The sequence below is a fragment of the Diabrotica virgifera genome, chromosome 1 (assembly GCF_917563875.1).
Source record: "Diabrotica virgifera virgifera chromosome 1, PGI_DIABVI_V3a".
NCBI classification, from domain to species: Eukaryota; Metazoa; Arthropoda; class Insecta; order Coleoptera; family Chrysomelidae; genus Diabrotica; species Diabrotica virgifera.
Genome location: NC_065443.1, coordinates 95,680,052 through 95,707,038, shown reverse-complemented (window position 1 = coordinate 95,707,038; position 26,987 = coordinate 95,680,052). Strand labels below are relative to the sequence as shown.

At 33.5% G+C, this 26,987-nt stretch overlaps 1 protein-coding gene across 4 annotated transcripts in view; it reads left to right on the top strand.

The window, feature by feature from the left end:
* Positions 1 to 26,987, top strand: part of LOC114337300 (protein gustavus) — a 261,918-nt gene that overhangs the window by 199,587 nt on the left and 35,344 nt on the right. For all 4 annotated transcript variants that reach the window (XM_050642567.1, XM_050642573.1, XM_028287708.2 and 1 more), the window contains one exon: positions 15,371 to 15,641. In XM_050642567.1, the coding sequence (XP_050498524.1) occupies positions 15,546 to 15,641 (96 nt within the window). In that variant the 5' untranslated portion in view covers positions 15,371 to 15,545. The remainder of the gene's footprint in view (positions 1 to 15,370; positions 15,642 to 26,987) is intronic.

Below are 26,987 nucleotides of genomic sequence, written 5' to 3'. Positions count from 1 at the left end.
TCAGCTATCTCAGAACAGCTTCACTTCACGGTCATCCAAAATTATTTTGTGGACTTTTTTCGTCGGTAACAGCCTCTTTGGGGCGTAAACTGCGTGCGTCGTCCTCGGTGCCCATTTCGCGTCGTTTAAACGTAGCAAACCAGTTCTCAACGGTTGCTTTTCGTGGTGAAGAGTCCGAATAATTATCAAGCCAAGCCGCTTCAACAGTATTTTTTTTTCGCCAAAAAGCAATGCGCTACCTACGCTACCTACATTCTAATACCACGTATGAGGTTTTTTGGGGGACACGAGTTAGAGGTTGATTCTGGGTATATTGCGCACGCTCTACTGAATGATTTTAATCCCAATTACGAGAAATAACGTTTTCTCGTATTTGGGATTAGAATTATTCAGTAGAGCGTGCGCAATATACCCAGAATCAACCTCTAACTCGTATCCCCCAAAAATCCTTATACGTGGTATTAGAATGTAGGTAGCGAATGACTTTATTACACAAAATTCCTTTTTATCCATTTTTTTAACCTTTTAATGGCGGCTATACGAAATATTTGGAATAAACAGATAATATATAAAATTTCTATTGATTTTGACATATTTTAATAGATTTTGAAGGAAAAAAAAAATATCGCTGCTGTATTTTGTCTTTATCATGTTGTTCCCATTTTGGGAACGTTGGCATGTAAGGTGTTATGTATTTTCTAAAAATAAGATACTTAACTGTTTGAAAAAAGTCTAGTATTTTTATAGTACACAACACAACGCCCTTGGTTAGTGCCTTCGGGAATGTGATTCATCCCGTCAAATTTTATGTCGCTTAGAACAGGGGCAGATGGACCGCCTTTTCTTTTTCTTTGACCTGAACCTGCTTTTACAAGGGCTAGAGCAACGTTTCTGCGAAACTCAAGGTGTGCTATATTTGCATTCTCATGTTGAAAAAAGCGAAAAGCATTTTTTTGATCTAAGTCGGGGACGATAAGAATCAGCTAAACGTTCAAAAAGGTCAACCCCACCCATTCCAATGTTATATTGTCTTATCAAATTTGGTTGAGTTACATCTTTTTATGTTCAGGCTTCACTCTTCTGGTGGAGTTTTGAACAGGGGTTACTAAAAAGTGATTACTTCCGACTATTACAGGATAATTGTCATTCCATTTGACACAAATAACATCGCTATCTGATTTGTAATCATAGGTCCCTCGATCTTGTTTTTTGATGGTTGAGGATGAAACTAAAGGACATCTGTTGATCCTATTTTCTCGAATTGTACCACAAGCCCGTATACCGTTTTCTGATAAAGATTTCAGAAGGGAGTAGCTGGTAAAAAGATTATCGAAATATACAACATGGCTGTTCTTATTTTGCAGAATTTCTAACATAATTTTAGCTGAGTGATAGCCATGATATGTAACCATTGATTCATCAATGCTTACATGTTTATGAAAAACTCCAAACTGCTGAATATTAATTTTTTGAAAAGTGGTCAATCTTTAGCTACTTTTGAGTGAGCTAAATTAGAGTTATCACAAACGTGAAGACATCTATTTATTATTCTGAATTTTTCACGGCTCATTGTTTTTGTAAAATTTGGAGCCTGCATGTCATCCGCCGTTGACCAGTAGTCATTTTCGTCGGGTAGATGATGATATCCGCTAATCAGGAGCAAGCCAATAAACTGACGAATATCTTCATCAGAAACTGTAAAATTTTGAAAATTTTGATCCCTTCGAGCGTAAGTTTCGCTTTGATTATGTATAAAACTAATAATTTCTGGAGTAAAAAACAAAGAGAATATTTCAAACTCCGTTTTACCCATATACTCGGCTCCTACTTAAGGTGGATCTTGGGCGTCTTGCTGGATTGCCACTTTTTCAGATTTCCTCCATTTTTGTGATGCTTGACTTCCAACTGATTCTTCTTCGTCATCTGATTCGGCATCACCATCATGAATTTCTACCTCTCCAGGAGCCTCTATTGGCATGTCAAATGACCACGTCCAAAATCTGGTCCTCAAGAGTGTCCTCGTCACTATCATTATCTCGGTCTCCTAAAATGGGAGGAAGTATTACAACATCAATGTTAGAGGAATGAGGTTTCCACATCTTCCAAAGCATCCCGTACACATGTGTTCTTCTTGAACAGCTCTGATCGACTGTTTGTTATACCTAAATTCCTATTATCACTTGAAAGGCGATTGCACTAATCGTTATTGCCCTTGAAAATTTACGAGCTAACAGAAACGACATTATACTTTATTAGGGTATATTAGGTACTCAATGATGCCAACGTTCCCATTTTGGGACATGGCTAATTCCGACAATTTTTTTCAAAAAGTAATGAAAGAATTGAAGCGCAGTATAAACTATTTACTAAGGTAGTCAATTGGCTACCTTACTTGAAAAAATAATAGCAATAGAATAATTTTTGCTGACTTGACGACAAAAACCGTAAAACGAATCAAAAAATTGAATTTTTGTGCTTTTTACTTTTTTTTTTTAAGAAAATGAACCCAAATTTAAGTAAAATTTTTTGATAAACTAGCAAGCCCCTTACCTTTACAAAACATTATGTAGTGCGATTTACAAAAATAATTGCATAAACAATCCTAAAAAAATGTTTTAATAGGTGTTCCCAAAATGGGAACGTTGGCAGTTAATTAAGCTAACACAAGTTGCTTCACTAAGGGCCAGTTGTTCAATCAATGGTTAACTCATGGATTAAGTAAACCATGATTAAATTTAATTCGAAGATTATTTCTAATTAAGTTGTTCAATGCAGGTTAACTTTCGGATTTATTAAACCCAAATACTGAAGCAGTGACAATGTTGCCAGTTATTAATTAACGACTTGGAACAAATTTTATCATGAAAATTGTACTGAAAAATGTGTTTTCTGGTATAAACGATGGTGTTCATGACTTTTGATGCAGTGACGTCCCCATGTCAGTGATTATTTTCGTATTTTAAATATCAAAAAATGGAATAAAAATAATAAAAGAAAGAGAACTACGAGCTTTACAGCTGATGAAGAAGAAATATTAATATCTTTTGTTAAAAAATATAAACATATTCTCGAAAATAAGAAAGTGATGCAGTTACAAATTACGAGAAAATGAAAATCTGGGAAAAAATAGCCCAATAGACCAAACTAGTTTGTCCTGAAATCGGGTTTGGCCGGTAATTTTATATATTTTTAATATTATAAATTAACTATTATAAATAGTTTACCTATTTGTAGGTTGAGCTATCCTGTCTCTTATATGATCAACAATCATAAAAACTGTTTCCTTTGGTACACGAAATCTATTCAAAAACTCATTATCTCACCACTTATGAAAATGGTTTTCTTCTACTCGAAAAACAGGATTTTTTCGTAGAGGAAAAATTATATTAACAACAGTTAAGAACTCTTCGTCTTCTGTGATATCTCCATCCTCAAAATCAAAGACACCATTATTAGCAATAGCCATAATTATTAGACACTAAATTATAATAGATTATTTTAAATCTATAATAAATTACTTTTAATGGGAAATAAGCCACAATTTTACCAAAAAAAAAAAGATTTTATTGACGTTTCGAAGCCCAAATCGGGTTTCGTTGTCAAAATACAAAATACTACTAAAATAAACAAAAATGTTGTTTATTTTAGTAGTATTTTGTATTGTGACAACGAAACCCGATTTGGGCTTCGAAATGTTAATAAAATCATTTTTGTTAAAATTGTGGCTTATTTCCCATTAAAAGTAATTTATTATAAAAAATGCCACAAGACAATAGCTTCAGAACAATATTTTAAATCTTATCTACGATTTAAAAGTAGCAATAACAACACAATATATTATAGTGCAATAACTATGGTTGTTTTAATCTGGAATTTTCTTGACAATATTTAATTTAAAACCAGAAAATAAGGTTACAAATCTATAGTTAACACTGTTAATCCTTCGTTTTTGGGCGATTAAGATAATCTCTGGTTAACAGATGGTTAAGTGTTAAACCTGCATTGAACAACGCAATATTACGTTTAATTGAAGATTATTTTTAATCTGAAGATAATCTCCAATTGAACAATCGGGCCTCAAAATGCTATATCTCATAAACTAATAGTTCGTCAACAGCTGTCAAATTTATACACGCATCTTTTGAAGGTTAGGGCTGACTATAAATCTTACGGATTTAATACCAGTAGTGCCATCTATTTGTCAGCCTACGAACTTTTCACACCGCCTGTTATTTCTATATTTTTGTCGGCATACAATAGTAGAATCTATGTTTGTAAACAACCTATTTATGCAACAAAACTTAATTATGGAAACAAAACTGAAAGTTATGTACCTATTAATGCTCTAGATAAACAATGTCTGCTGGTTCATAAATACATTAAATTTTAATCAGCAATAGAGAATCGATTATTGTTAAATATTTATGTTTTCCAGTTATTGTTTGTTACTTTTTTCATATTGGTTGTTTTCCTGCCACATACAAATTGTATTTATTTGGACGATGTAATTATCGTCCCCAGGGTGTGCATTGTACAGTGTACACCCCTGTACATGTTGTTGCTGTAGATAAATATTGTCGACTAGTTCGTAAATAAATTAAATGTTTCCTTTCCGTTTGTGTTTTTGCTGAATTTGTACAAATAGTCTGAGTGTGTTACAACAGGTGTAAGTGATTGCTTCTATTAGATACATTATTTTGAAATTACCTTCTAAAAAGTTGCTGTAAGAATAGGAGATTGTACAGTTCAGGTATGTGAAAGGGGATAATACAAGGAGGATAATAATAATAAATAATAATACAAAGGGGATAATACATACGCTGTATAGGTTTAGTAAAATGAAGCTATTTTTGTAGGAAAAACGTAACTGATCTCTTTTATATTTTATACTTTATAATATACAGGGTGAGTCTTTGGGAGTTCCAATTAGACATTTTATAGATATTGTGAGGGACAAGATCTATGAGAAATTTTAATAACCGACTTACTGGTAATCCGGTAATAGGTATCTATTGATACCTATTGTAACACAGACCCCCAGAGAGACATTTACAGAGTTGTATCCAACATTCAAATAAAATTATCGGAGAAAGTGTTGAATTTCAAATTATTAATTTGTGTACTTAAATATTTTTACCAATTGGTCGATATACTGATTATTTTTCAAGTAAACTACCTCGTATTATATATAGCATTTAGAAAAATTTACCTTCACCCTTTTTCCAAAATTAAGATTGGCAAAATAAAATATTTTTTCAGTTACGAAAATAAAAATTTTGCTTTGGTGGATTTACAAGTTTTTTTATTAACCGTGCTTCGGTTCTTAACAAGTTTGTCAATGAACACTAATATTAATATAATATACAGTCAGTTCCTAAAGTAACGGACAAATATAATTTCTACGTACTTAATTATAAAGTAGATGAAAACTCCTGAACCAGGTCAATTTTTACACACAAAAATATACGTTCTCAATAAAATCGTTCAACTACCCCTTTAACCCCTTAAGGATAATAGCTACTTTTTGAGACATTTACCTAAATGTTTAAAAATATTCGATGTTACTTTTTTGTCAACCAGATAACTAATATACTAGTCAATCGTGACAACTATTTGAATTGAGGGCTTTTTTATGTAAGAAATAAAATTACTTCTTTCTTGAGTATCAAGTCCAAAAATCAAAAATATTACATTTCTGAATAGAGAATTGAAAACCCCCTTAAACGCCGTATCACACGCCTTTATTTAAACTTTTTAGAGGGGTAGCTATTACCCCTTGGGGGTTAAGGAGGTAGTTAAATGATTTTATTGAGAAAGTGTATTCTTGTGTATATTTGAGGATTTTTCGTATGCGCTTATAATTTACGTAGAAAATGAATTTATCCGTTATTTTAGGACCTCACTATATAAAAGAAGTAAAATTTGTTCACAATAAAAGTACAAAATTTTTTGTAAAAGGTATATATTTTGTAAAAAAGTAAAAAGCTGTGCAACGAAAGTCGTCGTTGTTACATGGAAAAAGCTTTTGGGGGACATGACACCATCATAAGTTAAAGTAAAACAGGTTAAAATTAGACTGGCAGGTATGAAAAAAATGGTTTTTATTTACTTACATGTCACACGCGATGCCACAAAAAGTTACCCATTGGTCTTTTTACTATCATAAATTAAATGATATACTAGCCACTTCGAAAATTCACATTCATTTGGGATCTTCCAGTTGGATTTAAAGGTTATTCCAACTCATCGTCATTATCGTTCTCTTCATCACTCTCATCCAAATAAATAATAATTTTCTTCAAGGCTGGGACATTTTTCATGTAATCCTTTTAAAACTTTTTTACATGTTCTATTAGGTCTGGATCCCGCGTATGAAAAAAAAGTTGATTAATAGCAAGCTGAAAATTTGTTAATAGCTTAAGGGTGTCTACTCGGATAAACTTTGATATATGGGAACACTGGAACAGGGGCAGTTTTAATTGTGGAACAGGTTAAAAATTTGGAACGGTCACACCACGAAAACGGCACATTTATTTTGTCCGACAGAACAGACTTAAACTCTCCGAACAGAGATTAAACTCTCATGCAAAAATCAGACTGCTATTTATCACCTGTGATAATTGCTGTCATTTGACATATTCTACATATTCCACTCATTAAAACACCCATTTAGTGATAAATAGCAGTCTGATTTTTGCATGAGAGTTTAATCTATGTTCGAAGAGTTTAAGTCTGTTCTGTCGGACAAAATAGATGTGCCGTTTTCGTGGTGTGACCGTTCCAAATTTTTAACCTGTTCCACAATTAAAACTACCCCTGTTCCAGTGTTCCCATATATCAAAGTTTATCCGACTAGACACCCTTAAGCTATTCACAAATTTTCAGCTTGCTATTAATCAACTTTTTTTTCATACGCGGGATCCAGACCTATATGGCATTTTGCCAGTTTTGAGCACTGATATTTTTGAACTCCGTTTTTATTAGTTCGACAACACTTTGGGCATCTTTTGAAGGTGTGTTGTTCCTCCGGATATGGTTTTTTAACTGAGCCCATAGCAATTATATGGGATTCAACACACAGTAATATGGAGGTAATCTTAAAACCATATGTCCATTGTTAGTGGCTAATTTATCTACAATATGTTCTTTAGTTACGACTTTTGTATGAAGAATCTGAATTAGTTGATCTTTGGTGTAATGATCCTCAAAATATAGGTCTTCGGCTATTAAAAATTCATGAATTTCATCCTTTCTACTCTGTTTGGTTGGAATTTTTTTAATGCATCTGGAGTGATATGATGCATTGTCCATAACAATCACGCTATTTGCTTTTAAATTTGGGAGTAATGTATTCTCAAACCACGATTCAAAAAGCGTCCCTTCGATGTCTTGGTGGTAGTCTAAAGAACTGTCTTTAATACTTTTGGAACTCAACAATAACGCATCGTTCACCCATCCATGTTGTCCTCCGCAATGTAATATGCAAATTCGCTTAAACCGTTTGTCCAGGCTTTATCTATCGTTTCGTGAGAATCAAACCAAGTCTCGTCCAGATAATAAATTTCTCGACACTCACTGCGGTATTGTAAATTTTTTTCAATATATTCATTCATCCATTTTATTAGGCTGCTACTTTCCATTATGGTTTGTCTCTTATTGACAGTTTTCTATTTAAAACCATTTTTGGTCAAAAATCGTCCCAGAGTCTTTGTGGAACAATCATATTTTGCTCAGCTACACACAAATTCTTCCTTTGCTGAGTACTTGACCCCGCACTTCCATCATCATCTTCTAAATTATCCGTAGGTTCATTTTCGTCACGTATATGCATATCACTTTCCTATGGCCGCCACATATTATTGTTCTTTGATAAATACTAAATTGTATATCACAACGCGCTTTTTTTCAACAAACTCTGGCTGAAAGAACCACAAAATATACTGCTTAAGAATGACTAATTTCGTTATTTAAATATTGTGACAATGATCCCACCCCATTTAATGATTCTACGAAAATGTACTTATTAAGTACTTAGCAATTACCGGAAATATAAAATTGTTTGTAAATTTGAATTTAGGTCGACCGCAGGAATTTCTCTTAATTATTTTTAAATGTTATAAACAAAGACGTCATATGTATTTTGGATAACATTTTACAAAAATATTTTTTATTGACAATGATTTGGAATAAGTGTTACTTCTTTTTGTGTATATCGATAAATAGTGTTCATTGACGAACCCACAAAACAAAATGTCTACTTAATTTCGTAACTGAAATAGCTATTTGTATAACAAGGGAGGAAAGTGCTACTTTTCCTCCCGAGAATGAAGTTTACTGCCCGACGCGTAGCGGAGGGCAGTAATCATTCAAGGGAGGAAAAGGCACTTTACTCCTATGTTATACATATGGTTTTTCCACCTTCCTCAAATAACAAGTAATTTTTTCATTTTTACTTAATTTATTTATGTAACTAACCAACAAAATTGATTAGAACTAAAACTAACAAGTAGGTACAATATAACTGTCAACTGTCAAATATAAGTCAAATTATTAATGTAAACATTGTTAAATCAGAATAACAATTTACTGTTTTTTTACCATTCTGCAAAATACAGAGTGTTTTTAAATAAACGATAAAATGTATAGATACTTACGTAATAGAAAATAGGTATTGTACAGAGCGTCAATAAGTTATATTTCATGAATGAAATACCATGACGTCACTTTTACTTTTCCTCCCTAGGGAGGAAAAGTAAAAGTGACGTCATGGTATTTCATTCATGAAATATAACTTATTGACGCCCTGTACAATATCTATTTTCTATTACGTAAGTATCTATACATTTTAACGTTTATTTAAAAACACTCTGTATTTTGCAGAATAGTAAAAAACAGTAAATTGTTATTCTGATTTAACAATGTTTACATTAATAATTTGACTTTTATTATTGACAGTTGACAGTTATATTGTACCTACTTATTAGTTTTAGTTCTAACAAATTTTGTTGGTTAGTTACATAGATAAATTAAGTAAAAATGAAAAAATGACTTGTTATTTGAGGAAGGTGGAAAAACCATATGTATAACATGGGAGTAAAGTGCCTTTTCCTCCCTTGAATGATTACTGCCCTCCGCTACGCGTCGGGCAGTAAACTTCATTCTCGGGAGGAAAAGTAGCACTTTCCTCCCTTGTTATACAAATAGCTATTTCCACCTACATACCTCTACCGAAAGTATTCATTTCCTGACCTGATTGTAGGGAGCAAAGTCGTACTTTTCCTCCCTTGAATGATTCTTGAATGAAGTAAACTTCATTCTCGGGAGGAAAAGTAGCACTTTGCTTCCTTGTTATACAAATATCTATTATTTTGCCAGTCCTAAATTAAAAAAAAAAAAGGATGAACGCAAGTATTTTTTAATACTATATTGCGAGATTGTTTACTGCTAAAAACCATTGTTAAGATCAATTTGTAAAAGCATTTAAACCAACTAATAACGTCTAATAATTTAAAATTCAACACTTCTTCAGTAATTTTATTTAAATGTTGGATACAGGTTAGTACAACTCTGTAATGTCTCTCTGGGGGTTTGTGTTACAATAGGTATCAATAAAGGATTATCAGCAGGTTGGTTTTTAAAATATCGCATAGATCTTGTCGCTCACTATACTTAACATAAGTCTTCTTTCATAACCTTGCTTTTCTTTTGATTTATTTGTAGACAAGTTGTAGCAAGGTTATGAAAGTAGAAAGAGAAAGAGGAAATAGGACAAAGTTCAAGGTAAGCACACAATTAGGAGAGTTTGGGGAAATAAATACATAGAAGAATATTAGGAGGGAAGAGAACAGAGGAAGGATATATAAGAAGGACAAATGAGGAAATTTATAATATTTACAAAGAACCACATATAGATAGCGTAATAAAATCAAGAAGGTTGCACTGGCTGGGCCATATATAACGAATGAACGATGACAGTGTGGTCAAGAAAATAGCATGGAGAGTACCAGATTATAAAAGAAAGAGAGGAAGATCACGAAAGCGATGGAGAGAGGCGGTAGTAGAAGACCTAAAAGAAAAGGGAATAACAGACTGGAAGAAGTTGACAAGTAACAGAAAGCTATGGAAGAGAACAACAAAGCTCTGATATTATATAACATAATAGACTAAGAGCCGCTATAGGTGAAAATTCTTAATCATTTTAGGCACGACGGGACGTTATAACTTAAATAGTAGAACCTAAAAGAAAACGTTTGAGCACTGTGCCGTCAGTAGGTTTAGCACTGATGATGACCTGTATTAGATCGAAAACGTTCTGCATGTGATGTAGCCCTTTAACCCTCGCAGGACCAACCTTTTAGTAGAAACAGCGAGGACCGAGGAGGGTCAATAAATGTCCACACATAAATTAATCAAAAACATGCTTCTTTATTTAAACTAATTTAAAAATAACACTTTTATATTATTCCTAAACGTTAATGGAACAGTTAAGAGATACGAATTTATAATTTACTCGGAGTCTTCGGCTTCAGCGGAATTGGCATCATCGTAGGATACAGAAACATTTTTGACTTCTTGCTGTGCTTACCACATACATAGTTTTGAACAAACTATGGTTGTTTTTGCCAACTTATTGGCCCTTTTTCTTTTAGATTTTGCTAATTTCACACATGAATGATATCGTCCCTTTTAGGGATATCAATAAAAATATTTTTAGGAACAAAGGTACATATTTAGAAAATCGGATGTAATGTAATGTTGTGGATACTTTTTAACCCTTCTTGGTCCTTCTAGGGTTAAGGGAATTTTTAATAAAATATATACCTTTTATAAACGATTTTAATTAACAAAATTTTGTGATATATGGTATACAGCCAGCTACAGGAAAACTTTTTTCCTTGTGGATTTGAAAAAATACATGTCATTAGAAATGAAATCAGTTGAAGACCGTTAGTAGGAAAAATAATTATTAAGATTAACATATGGTAGCAGCTGCTGTTCTCTATTTACACATTAAACAACCCCACAATACGAGGAGGGCAATGCTCTTTCAACCTAGAATTGACCCTTGGGTTTTAAAGTCAATTTATGTACCGACACGTTTTACTGCATTAATAACACTGACAAAATATTATTCCAGTTCTTTTTTTTTTTCTATACCTTAAAGGCGATAATAAAACTAATATATTATAGATCCGTAGACATGACCATCTTCTAAATCTATTTTATATTAAATTTTTAATGAGAACTGTATAAATAATTAGAACCGTAAAATATACACTAAGCACCAAAATTAACGCACCACCTTAAAAATGGGACATTTTTGATATCTCGTATTTGCTAAACCTGTTGTCCTATTTGAGTGATTTTTTTAGTATATTATAGCTTTGTTTTTCAAGAATATCGATGTAATAATATTATTACTAAAGAGGTAAGTGTCATTGTATACCGGGTGTAACAATGATAGTGTGTTTTTTCCTCAAAGTTTGGAACACCCTGTGGAAAATTCTAGCATATATAAAATATTGAAATTAAAACTCGACTATAGCCTTAAGCTTTTTTAACATTTTGCTTGTTGACTTATGTTGGATAATAAAAAATTTACGTACTTTAACAACTAGCAATGTTATTCATCAATACAGGGTGTTTCTAAATAAGTGCGACAAACTTTAAGGGGTAATTCTGCATGAAAAAATAATGACCGTTTACTTTATAAACATATGTCCGCAAATACTTTGTTTCCGAGATACGGGATGTTGAATTTTTTTCTTACAAACTGACGATTTATTTTTTGCTCTAAAACTGGTTGAGATATGCATATGAAATTTGGTAGGTTTTAAGAGGTAGTTATTGCGCATTTTTTGACATACAATTAAGAATTTGATATTCACCATTGGCGTGTATACGGGTATAAACATTTTAGATACATCCCGTATGCACGCCAATGATGAATATAAAATTCTTAATTGTATGTAAAGAATGCGCAATGCCTGCCTCTTAAAAGCTACCAAATTTTATTTGCATATCTCAACCAGCTTTAGAGCAATAAATAAATCGTCAGTTTGTAAGAAAAAATTCAACATCCTGTATCTCGGAAACAAAGCATTTGCGGACATATGTTTATAAAGCAAACGATCATTATTTTTTCATGCAGAATTACCCCTTAAAGTTTGTCGCACTTATTTAGAAACACCATGTATTGATAAATAACATTGCTAGTTGTTAAAGTACCTAACTTTTTTATTATCCCACATAAGCAAATGAATCAAAAAACAAAATGTTAAGAAAGCTTAAGGCTACAGTCAAGTTTTAATTTCAATATTTTATATACGCTAGAATATTCCACAGGGTGTTCCAAACTTTGAGGAAAAAACACACCATCATTGTTGCACCCGGTATACAATTACACTTACCTCTTTGGCAATAATATTATTACGCCAATAGTCTTGAAGAACAAAGCTATATTACCTATACTAAAAAAATCACTCAAATCGGACAACTGGTTTAGGAAATATGAGTCAACAAAAATGTCCCATTTTTAAGGTGGTGCGTTAATTTTGATGCTTAGTGTATAAAATAAAAAGTATACATTAAAAGTAAAACAAAAAGGGTTATTTTTATAGTATGAGGGGCAAATATAGCAGATTTTAGCGCGATAGTTTAAAGTTACCTCCCGACGTGTACAGGAGGTCGTCTACTAAAAGGTTGGTCCTGCGAGGGTTAAAGGGCTACATCACATGCAGAACGTTTTCGATCTAATACAGGTCATCATCAGTGCTAAACCTAAAATAAGTATAACCTTTGAAGTTAAAGCAAAAATTTTAAATGTTGACTAAGTGTGATTAAACAATGTTTGGTTATATGTACTTACAGGATGTTCACATTAAGCCACCAACATTGAAAATATATGGGTAAAGACTCTTTAAAATGTTACAGTACCTAATGGAAACCTTGACATAAATTGTTTTAAATAACGCGGATGTTTTAAATAATCCTAGATATAGCACCGGGCACCATTTGACCCCTCACATGAGTTGGACACCTGAGGTTCAGCTACCTCGCATCTTGAACGGTCGGTGGCAACTGAATGTTAACGGAAATTTTGAAAGAAGTCAGAACTCAACTGTAAGTTCAACCGGGAGCACCAATGTGTACCTATTGTTGCTCTAGCCAACAATATGAGACTTGACGAAGTTTAAATAACAGTAACAAATATCACTATGTTGTGGTAAAAAATTAAAATAAAACTACCCTTGAATGTTAAAGGCGGAACCTTAAAAGGTTTTAAAATTAAGTAGATACTAGATTATATTTATGTAAAATGAGGGTAGGCAGACAACAATACTCATTATGAAATTATTTACCTATAATAGTAATGTTGTGACGGATTATAGAATCAATAGACTAAGAAAATTAATAATAAATCAAAGACTAAGTTTTTCAACCTAATAAAAATATTTGTAAATTAAATATTTTTAAAAGATTTTTAATTGAAGAACTTATTGGCTCATTTTCCTGGTGACACCTCCAAGGCTTCTACAATATGCAAGCCAAATGGATGTTGCAGTGAAGACAAAAGGGAAGGAATTCTACACTATGCAATTCACAACCCCCGTCTTGCAGCGTGGTAAAGTTCCAACGGAAAATGGACCTAGTTACTCTATAGGAGTAATACTAATATAAAAATAAAAATATATACCATTTTTATTCAGTTGCAATGCGAAGCCAAAACTGTCTTAACTTTACTTAGATCAGAGAGTGCAGCCAGCACTCTTATCGACGATTTCACCTCTTGTTAGAGGTTCATCAGAGACTGCATAGGCTGCTTTCTCTGGTCCAGGTAAAAATTTTCGACATATTAATCCCCCATTGCAACTGACTAGAAGGTAGTAGGTGCGTAGCGGCATCTGCTAAATAAAAGACCAAGTTTTTCAACCTAATAAAAATGTTTGTAAATTAAATATTTTTAAAAGATTTTTAATTGAAAAACTTATTGGCCCATTTTCCTGGTGACACCTCCAAGGCTTCTACAATTATGGCAATATGCAAGCCAAATGGATGTTGCAGTGAAGACAAAAGGGAAGGAATTCTACACTATGCAATTCACAACCCCCGTCTTGCAGCGTGGTAAAGTTCCAACTGAAAATGGACCTAGTTACTCTATAGGAGTAATACTAATATAAAAATAAAAATATATACCATTTTTATTCAGTTGCAATGCGAAGCCAAAACTGTCTTAACTTTTACTTAGATCAGAGAGTGAAGCCAGCACTCTTATCGACGATTTCACCTCTTGTTAGCAGCCTATGCAGTCTCTGATGAACCTCTAACAAGAGGTGAAATCGTCGATAAGAGTGCTGGCTGCACTCTCTGATCTAAGTAAAAGTTAAGACAGTTTTGGCTTCGCATTGCAACTGAATAAAAATGGTATATATTTTTATTTTTATATTAGTATTACTCGTATAGAGTAACTAGGTTCATTTTCCGTTGGAACTTTACCACGCTGCAGACGGGGGTTGTGAATTGCATAGTGTAGAATTCCTTCCCTTTTGTCTTCACTGCAACATCCATTTGGCTTGCATATTGTAGAAGGCTTGGAGGTGTCACCAGGAAAATGGGCCAATAAGTTTTTCAATTAAAAATCTTTTAAAAATATTTAATTTACAAATATTTTTATTAGGTTGAAAAACTTAGTCTTTTATTTAGCAGATGCCGCTACGCACCTACTACCTTCTAGTCAGTTGCAATGGGGGATTAATATGTCGAAAATTTTTACCTGAACCAGAGAAAGCAGCCTATGCAGTCTCTGATGAACCTCTAACAAGAGGTGAAATCGTCGATAAGAGTGCTGGCTGCACTCTCTGATCTAAGTAAAAGTTAAGACAGCTTTGGCTTCGCATTGCAACTGAATAAAAATGGTATATATTTTTATTTTTAATAATAAATCCTTTTGTCAAAAATGAATAACCATTTTCAATTTCGTTGCAACACGAAACTACAGCCGCATCATTATTCCACTTCAATCAGAGAGTGCAGTAAGCACCTCTATCGGTTTCGAAACTTATTAGTCTCTCATCAGGAGGCACATATGCTGCTCTCTCTGACCCAGCTAGGAAAAACCCTAGTTTTTTTAAATCCTTTTGTGTTTGGCAACACCTAGGATTGGGAAAATACTTTATGTAGGTGTAAATTTCTGAGTTATTGAATCTGTTGGAAAAAGGTTAAAGTTAAAATTTATATAAAGTACACAAGCTCTACACAACAGGGGTGATGGATGTACTTATAAAGTTTTCTGACATTAGCCAAAGAACAAATTTTAGTGATACTCAAACTAAGGCGACTAATTCCTAATTCCTTGTATTTTTTGTTACAGATACAAAAGTGGAAACCGTGGAGGTAGTACTCTGAGGAGCGTAGGCGGAGGGGTAATAAGCACTGGTGGAGGCGGGGGCGCAGGTGGAGGAGGTGTCGGACGGGTCTGCGAAGTGAGACGTGTATACAAAGCGGCCTTAGTGCCGTGTAAAACGGCCCGCAGACGGGCTCGTGGAATGAGCATGGGTCAGAAGGTGTCAACAGGAGTTAAAATTGTCAACAGAGATACAGCAGCACCATACAAACCGGTCATTCCAAGAGAATTGGCACAGGTAAGTTGTACTGTAAAAGCTCCCACAAATACTTACTTTCCAACAGGACCAACAACATTAATACATTATATTTTGAGCAATATTCTTCTTTTCTTCGTTACACCCATTTCTGTCTCTCGTGTCTTCTTCATTTAATCTTTTCTCTCTAAAGTCCTCTGCCACATAGTCCTTCCATCTTCTCTTCGGTTTTCCTCTACCTCTCCTTCCATCAATTTCTCCCGTCCCACATAATTTTCATTTCCAGGTCTTACGCGACCAATCCACTACTACTGTCTTTGTTCTTAAATCTTTTTTGAGACTCTAGTCTAGGCTCTTTCCATAATCAAGTCGTTCCTGATTCTGTCCCTCTAGTCTTACTCAACATCCACAGTAACATTTCATTTCACCTACCTCCATATTCTTTTCCGGAATCTTCTTTACAGCCAACACTTCACCGCCGTATACCAACGCAGGTGTCACCACACTCTTGTACATATCTTTCCTGTCAGCCCTTCTCTGATTTTTTGATCACGGAATATTCAGCTCATTCGCTTTCAGTTAAACCAACTGAACCTGACTGAACTCTTTGGGCAATTTCTCGATCTAGTGTCCCATTTTCCATTATGTGAGAGCCAAGGTATTTAAATTCTACTCGTCCTAGTACGAGGGTCGTCTTTTTAGCTTTGCATATAGCCAAAAAGACAAAAAATATATAGGGTGAGGCAGATAAAGGGCCTATTAGAAATATCTCGAGAACTAAAGGTAAGAGAATCATGAAAATTAGAATTCAGGGGTTTTGAGATATGAACTATTTAATGAAAATATTTTGGTCTCTTTGCTACTTCCGGTTATACCGGAAGTTGATTTTAACTTCGTTTTTTTTTTAAATGGGACGCCCTGTATATTTTTGGATTCTGCTCGATGTCTTCTTTCTTAGAATATGAGGTTTTGTAATATTATACAAGGTAGTTTAAAAGATAATTACGGTTTTTTATAAATTTTGTAGCAAACTTCACACCCTGTAGAATTGTACTGATTTGATATCAAAAACTCCATTTATATTCAAGTGTTTTTTATTATAATCTATTATTATTAAAATTTATTAATGTAGCGAAATGTTTAATTTTAGTATACAGGGTTGGTCGAAACTCGGAATGAGTATTATCTGAGTTTTCTTAAATGGAACACCCTGTATTTTAGTATTGTAATGAAATGATATTTTAGAGTACTTTTTTATTTTTTAAGCATTCCCTATACCTAACTGCTTTAATTTGTAAGTTATTCGTAGTTCTTTAAGCCAAATATTAATTGCAACAAAAATTACGTGAAATTTTATTAGGTTTGCCGTGAAAATATTCAATCATAAATAATTTTTTGAAAATAAATACGTGTTAATCTAGAATGACCCTTAATTTATTAATATTGGATGAGATACCAAAATGCCTACGTTGTTAAGGTTGTTGGTGAATAAAATATTAATAAAAGCAAACCATATTATACCTAGTTGGCTATGGCTGAGACACTAAACTTGATTAAACATTAGACATTATATTATTTTTATAGCTCCAGTTGCTTTGTTACCATTACTGGATCCCGCGTATGAAAAAAAGTTGATTAATAGCAAGCTGAAAATTTGTTAATAGCTTAAGGGTGTCTAGATGGACAAACTTTGATATATGGGAACACTGGAACAGGGGCAGTTTTAATTGTGGAACAGGTTAAAAATTTGGAACGGTCAGACCACGAAAACGACACATTTATTTTGTCCGACAGAACAGACTTAAACTCTCCGAACAGAGATTAAACTCTCATGCAAAAATCAGACTGCTATTTATCACCAAATGGGCGTTTTAATGAGTGGAACATGTAGAATATGTCAAATGACAGGAATTATGACAGGTGATAAATAGCAGTCTGATTTTTGCATGAGAGTTTAATCTCTGTTCGGAGAGTTTAAGTCTGTTCTGTCGGACAAAATAAATGTGCCGTTTTCGTGGTGTGACCATTCCAAATTTTTAACCTGTTCCACAATTAAAACTGCCCCTGTTCCAGTGTTCCCATATATCAAAGTTTATCCGACTAGACACCCTTAAGCTAATAACAAATTTTCAGCTTGCTATTAATCAACTTTTTTTTCATACGCGGGATCCAGACCTATAAGTAGTTTTTAGATATCATAAGAATTAAACCTTTATTGGTGTTTATCTCAATATGTATAAAATGGGACTTCCCTGTTTTCCCCCTGTACTCTTCATATAGACTTAAAGTACTTTATTGCTTTTCAAATATTTCCCACCAAGAACGATACACTTTTGCATACGTTCAAACCAATTGGTAAAACAGTTATTCCAGTCTTCAGTTGACACCTGCAAAATCGCTGTTTTAAATGCATCGATGGCTTCTTCTGGAGACTGGAATCGCCGCCCACGCATTAAGTTTTTGATCTTTGGAAACGTGATGAAGTCGTTGGGACTTAGGTCGTGGCTATACGGTGGATGAATTAACAGTTCGTTGGGGTAGTGTGAAAAGTTTCATTATCCTGATGTAAGATGATTCGCCGTTTTGTGTTGCTTTGTCTGAGTTTCTAAAGCAATTGTTGCCACATGAGCAGATTTTGACACAAAAGTTCAGACCATTTTCTTTGACACATATATCGAGAACGGATCACTTTTATTGGTTTTTCCTCATTGTGAAACACCCACACAACGGATTGACGTTTATTTTCCGGTTCGTAGGAGTCAATCCAAGAATCATCGCCACTAACAATACTATAAACATTTTTTGAGCTTCCTTTGTTGAACCGTTCCAATGTTTTTCGACACCAATTGACGCTAATCGCTTTTTGCTCTTCTGTGAGCAAGTGAGGAATCCAACGGGAAAACAAATTTGTAACACACACTTCTTCGTGTAGGATCTTTTGGATCGAGGTCTTTTAAATACCCTTTTGGTACGTTACACGGCGGTCATCCTTAAGTAGTTGAAGAACCGCATCAATGTTTTGCTGTGTGACTGCTGTTTTTGAGTGGATCTGGCTTGGATTCGTCGCCCAGACTGGAGAGACCACGTTGAAATTCGCAATACCCGCGGGAAATAGTTGACTGGTGTGATACGTAATTCTCAAACACAAAAACCATTTCAGCGAGACATTGCTGTTAGGATAATCCTCCCCGAAAATTGTAAAAAATTATTGCTCCAAAATGGTCTCGACTAAGATCCATTTTTGCTAATTTCAAAAATTCACTGCATCTACACGATTTATTGTATCGCAATGAAACTCTCGATTTATGTCAACAAAAGATTGAGGTTACATTTGTATCGGAAGGTTTTATTAGTGGCGTCCTCTAAACGGCTATATGCAAAACTTAAAAGCAAAGGAATTGAGTCCCCAACCATTCCTGTTTCTCCCAACCACAAATACTCCATTTTCGACGTTCTAACTATAAGTCCTCCATCTTCGATAACCCTTCTCCATTGACCAAGGAGCCTCCCCATTAGGGGTCGTCCATTCACTCAAAAAAATTTAGTTCGTAATATTGATTAACAGTGATTATTGAATAGTATTTCGTTGTAACAACAATTTAATTTTTTGTTTCAACGAACTTTTAGACATTGATGAATGTATTTGGTTATTGTCACAATGATTGAATAATAATTGTGAAAATAACTAGAGTACATTAATCAATAACACTCAATTTGTTCAGCCAATAACTTAGTTTCGTATATTTAATAAATAATGTTAATTCTGGCAGCAACTCACTTTCTTGATTTCGTAGATGACAAACAATTACAAGCAATCATTAAAACAATGTACAAATGTTGTTAATATAGAGTAATATATGATTATTGTATAGATGTAAACTGATTGTTGTGACAACGAATGCATTAATCAATCTACTACTGCGTTTTATAACAACAATCAATGCCTTCATGGTGACAATAAACGTAGTTGTTGAGACAATAAATGTTTTGCTTGACCATTTGAAATGTAACGGCTTTTCCTTATCGTGATACCCCTAGCTTCTCTGTGTTACCATTGTTTAAAAAAGAATTCTTTGTTAAACAATGCTGTTACCTCTGCCGAAGTGCCGAATAATAAATTTCATTTCGTTTCCAAGTGTAGTCCGTAGTAGAAGAAAGTTTTCGTGTGTCTATTATCGTGAAATTTAGGTCGAACTCTTTTTAAATTTTTTTCGAATCCTGAGAAAACTAATTAGTATTTTTGAAAATTTAAACGCAGAATAAAATATTACAGTATTATCGAGGGTCTGAAGTCCCTGAGAACTTCTATAATGATTCTTTTAATAAGTCCCAGGGGTGAAAAGAGAAAATTTAGTATGATTTTTAATTTCAAATATACCATTCAAAAGAAACTTTTTGTTTATTCTAAGGCTACGGCTCCACGGGCGAGAAATTGATGCTAGCAGTAGCCGTAAACGAACTTAAGGTTCCGCGGAACGGAATAGGAATAGCCGAACTGAACCGACTACGCACAAGTCCTGTAGTCGGTACAGTTCGGCTATTCCTATTCCGTTCCGCGGAACCTTAAGTTCGTTTTACGGCTACTGCTAGCGTCAATTTCTCGCCTGTGGAGCCGTAGCCTAAGGGACTCTCAGCCATTGACATATTAAGCCTAGACTCGGCATACTCACCAAAAAAGCGTAACGCGGAAACAGCATGGAAACAGTCGATCGGCGGTCTATCTATCTCTTTTAACCAAACGATCTCGCGCATGTGACTGACAAAGATGGCTAGACCACTCAGTCCTATGTCGGCGCTACATCGGCGCTACACCTCGATGCATTGAGTGGCATATCCCTAGCCAAGTCTATCCTCTTTACATGTCTCTACTTTCAGCCCTCGGTAATAATGCAATCTTTTATTCTGCGTTTAAATTTTTCAAAAATACTTATTAATTTTCTCATGACTCCAAAAAAATGAATGCGTTTAAAAAGAATTCGATCGAAATTTTGCATCTGCGCTCTCAAAAAGGATTAAAGTGTTATACATTTTTGGAATCACTATTTCAAACGCTTTTAAATGAGCTGTCACATGATGTACTTTCCCATTTAAAAAAGTTAAAGTTATGCCTGTCACCTGAAGAGGGATCGTGTAAAGTTCGAAACATTGATGTTATAATATACTTTATGTATTTTAAAAATCGACCTGTCCGAGCGTTTTGCTCATGTGCTAAAAATAAATAAGTTAATAAGGGGGGGGGGGGAGTGTAACACTTATTCCAGCGCACTGTATAAGTGAAATCATAATATGATTTCTCATATTATGAGAAATCACACAGTGTAAAGTCCATTAGGTTTAGGACAAAAAAGGGGGATTTAAAAAATTATTATTAATCAATATCATACATTGGGCTAATGCATTCAGTAATTATTAATATAAAATACTGATTGTAAGAATGAATAGAATTGCTTGTAAGAATAACCGTATTTATAGTGGGAATGAACGGAATTAATTGTGAGAATAAACGGAAATAATTGTAGAAATAAACGAAATACGTTAGGAGAAATAACACTGTTATTGACACAACGAATAGTCTTCGTCGGTCAATTAACGGCGTTGTTGTTTCAATGAATAGTGTTCGTTGACTCAATGAACAGAGTTCGTAATATCAATAAAGTGATATTATGGTATACATAATGAATGTTCATCCATTCAATAAACGTAATACATTGGCTCAACGAACGAAAATAATGAATTGATGAACATCGTTTTGTTGTCCCAATAAAACCAAGAATTGGACAAATTTTAAGTATTGCGTGTGTTATCTGAATTTAAATTTTTATTGATATTACGTACCTTTTTCGTTGAGTGTTAATCACGCGATGTTTTTTTGGCATTTTTTAACTCCCCTTCCCCTTGGTGACACATGGAGAGGTTTAAGACCACATATATCACGTGTATTCTGGCATTTCGTGACTTTTTTATGGACCCTTCCCCCCTTTAGAGCCTCACGGGATTAATGGACAGCCCCTTACCTTTCTATCAGTACATCCATAACAAGATTAAACAGGTATGGACTCAGTGAAGAGCCTTGATGCAAACTCTCCGTCACTCAATCGGTCGATTCGACACAATTCCTTACTTTGGTGTATGATCCTTCACACATATCCTTCACGAGCCTTACGTACTTTTCAGGAACCCATTTCTCTCATACATCTCCACAGCTCTTGTCTAGGAACTGTGTCATACGCCTTCTCAAGATATATAAATACCAAATTTACCTCTCTTTTCTTCTTGCCGTATTTCCCTATCAATTATCTCACTGCATTAAACAAGGCTTCCGTTGACCTCCTTCCTGTCATAAATCCAAACTGTTATTCTCATATCGATGATGCCTCTCTTCTTAATTTTCGCCCTATTATGGTAACTTTCTGAACAAATCTGATTTTAAGATATATTTTATATCACATTATTATTTGAATCGTATGGTCTAACATTGCACGTTGATTCTCCTACGAGGATTACAAAAACTTCATCTACCATAATTGATTATACTGTCTCGGATTTCTCACCCCTTGATGTCCACTCTACAATTATTAATGCTGGACTATCTGATCGTGAAGCAGTTTATACGAAGTTTAATATCTTCAGCAAACCCTCCTCGAAAACCCGACATTTAGGCAGGATTTTTTCTACCCGGAACTTTCCTAATTTCCAAAATGTATGCTTAACCTCCGAGTGGCGCTTTCCTGCTATGGACGTGGATAATAATTTCAGTGATTTTTTAGATAAGCTTGTCTGTATCTTCAATAAAGTATTTCCTTTAATTCCAATTAAGCCAAAACATCGCAAACCCTGGACTACTAAAGGTATCCAAATATCTTTCAAGAATATGCGTTCGCTACTCTACATCAAGAAATTTACTACCAACGTCTCTATCACTGAATATATCACCAAGTACAGGGCAGCCTATCTTAAACTTATAAAATCAGCTAAAAAAATCTACTACCAAAACCGTCTGGGAAGCTCTAAAAGTGTTGCACAAGAAACTTGGTCCATAATAAACGATCTTCGAAATAAAAACCCACAGTGCTAAAACATTTTCCCTTCCAGACCCTGAAAATCTAAATGAATACTTTGTTAATGTGAGTAAAAATATTGCATCAACTATTTTGCCACAAAAAGATCCCATTTCCTATCTCCCTAATTCAAGAAAGGTCTCGAATTCATTCTTTATAAAACCAGTCCATAAATCTGAACTGATCCAAACAATCAATATGTAGTATCAAAAGCAAATCTTCCTGTAGTACTGATGGTCTATCGATAAAAGATTTTTTCTAATCTCCCAGAAAATGTTTTGGAAGTCCTCATCTCACTGATTAATGATTCTTTTGAGAAAGGCAAATTTCCAGAGTGCCTAAACACTGCCATCATTATTCCTCTTCATAAGGGTGGTGAAATATCTAATACCTGCAATTATAGACCTATTGCACTACTACCGGTACTCTCCAAAATTATTGAGAAACTGATAAAAGCCCGACTTATGTATTTCTCGTTAAAAACAACATTTTATCACAAAATCAGTTCGGCTTTTTAAATAATAAATGCACCACTGATGCCATGTTTTCTGTACTACATGAGGTTTATCAAGCACTGAACAATAATCTTCACACTGCCACCGTTTTTTGTGACTACGCCAAAGCTTCTGATTGTGTAAATCACAACATTTTGATAAAAAAACTAAATTTCTACGGAATTCGAGGTATTTCTTTGAATTGGTTTCAATCTTACTTGGATTATAGGCAACAACTGGTTAGAGCAAATGATACAGACTCTAGTCTCAAAAACATTGTATGTGGGGTACCTCAAGGATCAGTATTGGGTCCTCTACTTTTCCTTATCTTTATTAATGACATCACTAGTTTAAAAATCGATGGAAAAATCTTTCTTTTTGCTGATTATACCAGTATCAATTGGAGCAACTCAAATATTGCAACTCTTCATGCTACTATAACTTCTGATCTACTTACAATAAAAACCTGGTCTGACTCTAATTTACTCTCGTTTAACGTAGATAAAACAGTAGCATTATCTTATAAAGGAGCTCTTCAACCCTTGCCTCTTAATAACAGCCAGATCAGTACCGTTGATTCTGTAAAATTTCTTGGTATTTTTTTAGACAGCAACCTGAAATGGTCCCTTCATATTAATTTGTTAAGGAAGAAAATATCTTCAGCTTGCTATGCTATAAGATCTGTTTCGAATAAACTCAATTTAGCATCTTCCAAAATAACATATTTTCTTTGTTCGAGTCACATCTTCGTTATGGTCTTCCTTTTTGGGGTTCTGGTACAGCTGCCCAATTCGATGTTATTTTCAAATTACAAAAAAGAGCAATAAGATATCTGTTTAGCCTCAGAAGAACGACACATTGTAGAAGTTACTTCAAAGATCACAGAATTTTAACCCTTCCATCTTTATATATTTTAGAAACTGTTTGCTTATTTCGTAAACATCTACAAATCGTAAAAATCTCTTTCCACCAAGACCTAATCATGACTACTTCACGAGAAATTCTACCTTTGACGTCTATTTACCGACCCTATCATCTGAGTTAGTAAAGAAATCTATATTATATTCCGCAAAAAAACTTTACAACCATCTCCCTCTACAACTTAAATCTGCAGCATCTTTCCCCAAATTCCGTAAACTGACAAAAGTCTACCTATCCGAAAGACCATATTATGCAGTAGAAGATTTTCTTAATCAATAACTAAGAAATTTGGAGAATAGGCCGTTTTTGGGAAAAGTTATTTACCAGCAAGTTTATTGCTGGAATCGAATCTTATGACTGTATATTATATTAATAATATAGGTATGCAAAGTCCGCAGATAGTGTACCACTTTTTTTATAAACAAAATGGCGCCCGAAAATCGGGTTTTTTTCAATTTTTGCTCTATAACTCCAAAGATTTTAACTTTACACCAAAAACACCCAAATAGCATAATTAAATTCTACATAGAGACGTGTTTTTCCCGATTTACCTCGACGAAAATTTTCCCCGGATTTTAGATAAGTTATTGTTCATCAATAATTAAATAACTAATGCCCGGTTGTACCAACAGATCTTAAGCTTAAGTCGAGAATATCATAAGAATTAATATAATATAATTATAATATATTACAATAAGAATACCATAATATAATAATAGATATAATTGATAATAAGGTAAGAATCTAAAATTATGGTGCAACGTAAGTGATACTCAAAGAGGCCCTATCTATAAGTAGAGCTTAGCTAAGCTGGAGCTTAAGATCTGTTGGTGCAACCAGGCATTAGTAATATAAAAGATCCTTTCATATATATTATTATAATTCCAGAAGCCGATCGAAATTGAATGAACAGTTTAGCAACAGTTGAATTGTTAATTAAAAATTTACGGTAGCTATAATAACCACAATAATTATGATACATAAGAATAACTTTGATTTTTGTATAAAAATACACTGTACCTATAATGTACTTTACGGAATTAAAATTGGACTATTTAAGCGGTCTCAGGAATATTTTAAAATTATAAACAATTTTTTGGCTTGTAAACAAATATAATATCTCGGGAAATAATAAATTAAATTATGAAAACGGTATTGGAAAAAAGCTGCAGGACGCTTCTTTTAAAAGAAAAAACGTTTAATTGGGATGAGTGGTTCCTGAGATACAACCGGTCAAAGTTGACCGGCATTTATGGCAAAGATATAAACAATAGGATCATAATTTTCGAACCATCACCTTTTTATTTTTGTCCTCTTTCTCCACACCAATTTTTATATCTTTAAAATACTCATAACATATATTATTATAATAAAAACTATCGATATTACGAGTGAAAATTGCCAAAAATAGCAAAATTCCAATCGAAAATTAGGTTGGAGAAAATGTAATCTCAAAGTTCAAAATCGGTATAAGTTAAAAAAATGCATTTTTTCGGCTTCCCATGGAGCAATTTTCTTCATTCTTTTTTTGTTCCCAAGTATCTCGAGTAGGGTGTAGGGCCATCCAACTAACGCATTAATAAATGGCAAAGTTGCTTTTGTTTTGTTATAATAATATAATTTATTTATTATACCAAAATTGTTTAATTTGTTTAAATAAAGATTGTTTAAATAACTATACAGCTTTCAAATGAGAATATTTGTGTTTTTAACGTTAAAAGGTACACTTGTAGTAAGTTTATCTAAAAAAAGTCTACAACTGGAAAAAATATGTAGTTTTCTTTTCTTATAAATAAATTAATTTATTATAAAAAAAAAATACCTATATGTTTCGGCTGTATTTTCGTTTTGCAACGAAATTGAAAATGGTTATTCATTTTTGATTTACATTTACTCTGTGTGGAGTATGAAGGGAACCAGTCTCGTTGGAACTTTACCGCGCTGAGCAGATGTGACGTGAATTGTAAATTGTAGAATTCCCTCATCTTCCTTAGTCTCAGCATCCGTATGGCTTGCAAATTGTAGAAGCCTCTGAGGTGTAACCAGAGAAGGTTCCCATTGTTTTCATTCTGGTGGGATATGTTATATGCCATTAGAGTGAAAACTTAGTCTTTTGTCTTTAGTCTTTTAATTTATTATAATAAAACAAAAGCAAAATTGACATTTAATAATGCGTTAGTTAGATGGCTCTACTCGAGTTACTTGGGAACAAAAAAAGAATGAAGAAAATTGCTCCATGGGAAGCTGAAAAAATGCATTTTTTTAACGTATACCGATTTTGAACTTTGAGATTACATTTTCTCCAATCTAATTTTTGATTGGAATTTTGCTATTTTTGTCAATTTTCACTCGTAGTATCGATAGTTTTTATTATAATAATATATGTTATGAGTATTTTAAAGATATGAAAATTTGTGTGGAGAAAGAGGACAAAAATAAAAAGGTGATGCTTCAAAAATTATGATCCTCTTCTTTATATCTTTGCCGTAAATGCCGGTCAACTTTGAACGATTGTATCTCAGGAACCACTCATCACAATTAAACTTTTTTTCTTTTCAAAGAAGCATCCTGCCGCTTTTTTTCCAATACCGTTTTTATGATATAATTTAATTTAATATCTCCCGAGATATTATATTTGTTTATAAGCCAAAAAATTGTTTATAATTTTAAAATATTCCTGAGGCCGCTTAAATAGTCCAATTTCAATTCCGTAAAGTGCATTAGATAGGTATAGTTTCATTTTATACAAAAATCATAGTTATTCTTATGTATCATAATTATTGTGGTTATTATAGCGACCGTAAATTTTTAATTAACAATTCAATTGTTGCTAAACTGTTCATTCAATTTCGATCGGCTTCTGGAATTATAATCTATACGAAAGGATCTTTTATATTACCAAGTATTACTTTTAT